Below are 1,466 nucleotides of genomic sequence, written 5' to 3' on the forward strand. Positions count from 1 at the left end.
TACCGCGTTTAGTGGAACTGGAACTCATCTGAAGAGGGGTGACTTTGAGCGTGTCTCTCTCCCAGGTCTTTACAGGAATGAGGAATTCTAGGGCTGATGATCTCCAGAAGAAAAGGGGTCCCAGAGAGTTGACGGTCTCCCCAGGAAGGAGAGACTTCAGTTGGCCTGAGACCTGCTTCTGGCCTCGGAAACTCTGGTTACACCCCAGCTTCTCTCACCAAACAACCATCTGGAACCCCCAAGCAAGCCACACCCTCCCGGCCCTCTGTGCCTTCGCCCTGGGTTGAAGTTTAGGGTCTGCCCAGGGGATTATGGACGTCTGGTGGATGTCTGGGCCAAACTTCCTGCACTGCTGCTCTTTCCAAGTCCCTGCCCTGTAGTGCTCACTTGGGCTGATTGGCTTTTTGAAACACCATTTTATTGGTCTATAATTCACATAACAACTATTCGATCAATCTTAGAACATCTGCTTTTTTCTTCTGTTCATTATTAGCAGCTCCCCATTTCCCCCCAACCTTCCCAGCCATGCCCCACAAGAACCCACTACTGCAGTCAGTCACTCTAGATAGACCCATCCTGGATTTCATATACAAAAAAAACCGGTGAAAACTACAGAAAATCAGAAAACACTGCAATCAACACACTAGCTAGGCTGTTCACATCCCCGGTCTATGGTTGGAGGGAATTCACTGGAGGCTTAATCCATGCGTGGACGCTGAGAATGGATCTTGGGCTCCTATTGCCATCTATATAGTCTAATGGGGAAAAAAATTTAACTTCCGATATCATTCACTCCTTCGCGTTTGGATTTTATCATTTATAATCCTTGGGTCACACTGAACGGTATGCTGCTGCTGTGTGGCTTTTGACTGTGCCAGTCCCCTTCAGGTACGAAATGTGTTTTACCACAACATGAAGATGTTTCTGCAACCGAGGACACACCTCTGGCTTTTTGTTCTCTGCCACAGCAACGTTTCCTGTCTCTGAAGCTACAATCCAGCCTCCTCTGCGAGGTTGAGCATGTAACAATGTGTATTCACCATGGGCGTAACTCAAGATTCCAATCACTGCCACACATCGACTAGACCTGCAGCCTGGGAGCCCTGGTGGCATAGTGGACTAGGTGAATTGGACATGGGCTCTTGACCACAAGGTCTGCAATTTGAAAGCGCCAATTGTTCTGCAATAGAAAGACGAGGTTTTCTGCTTCCAGAAAGATTTACAGCCTCGGAAACTCAAGGGGAACAGGTCTAGTCTGTCCCACAAGGGCACCATGAGTCAGAGTTGACTCCACTACAATAGAGGAAGATCGCTTACCAGATGGATTGACGCAGTGGCTGCAACAATAGCTGCTCAAACCTAACGATTGTGAGGCGGACACGGAACAAACTGGGCATGGTTTGCCCTGTCGTACATAGAACTGACTCGACGGTGCCTTTAACAACAACGAGACAGAGGAGTCCTTG

General features: G+C 48.6%; 1 protein-coding gene across 1 annotated transcript in view; it reads right to left on the reverse strand.

Moving 5' to 3' along the window:
* FAM76A (family with sequence similarity 76 member A) overlaps positions 1 to 527 on the reverse strand; it is a 28,198-nt gene extending 27,671 nt beyond the window's left edge. Inside the window, exon 1 of the mRNA XM_013005269.2 lies at positions 516 to 527. Coding sequence (XP_012860723.1) covers positions 516 to 527 — 12 coding nt within the window. The remainder of the gene's footprint in view (positions 1 to 515) is intronic.
* Positions 528 to 1,466: the final 939 nt, after the last annotated feature.

The sequence above is a fragment of the Echinops telfairi genome, unplaced genomic scaffold (genome assembly GCF_000313985.2).
Source record: "Echinops telfairi isolate 266 unplaced genomic scaffold, ASM31398v2 ScPeMD7_7457;HRSCAF=8495, whole genome shotgun sequence".
Lineage (NCBI taxonomy): Eukaryota > Metazoa > Chordata > Mammalia > Afrosoricida > Tenrecidae > Echinops > Echinops telfairi.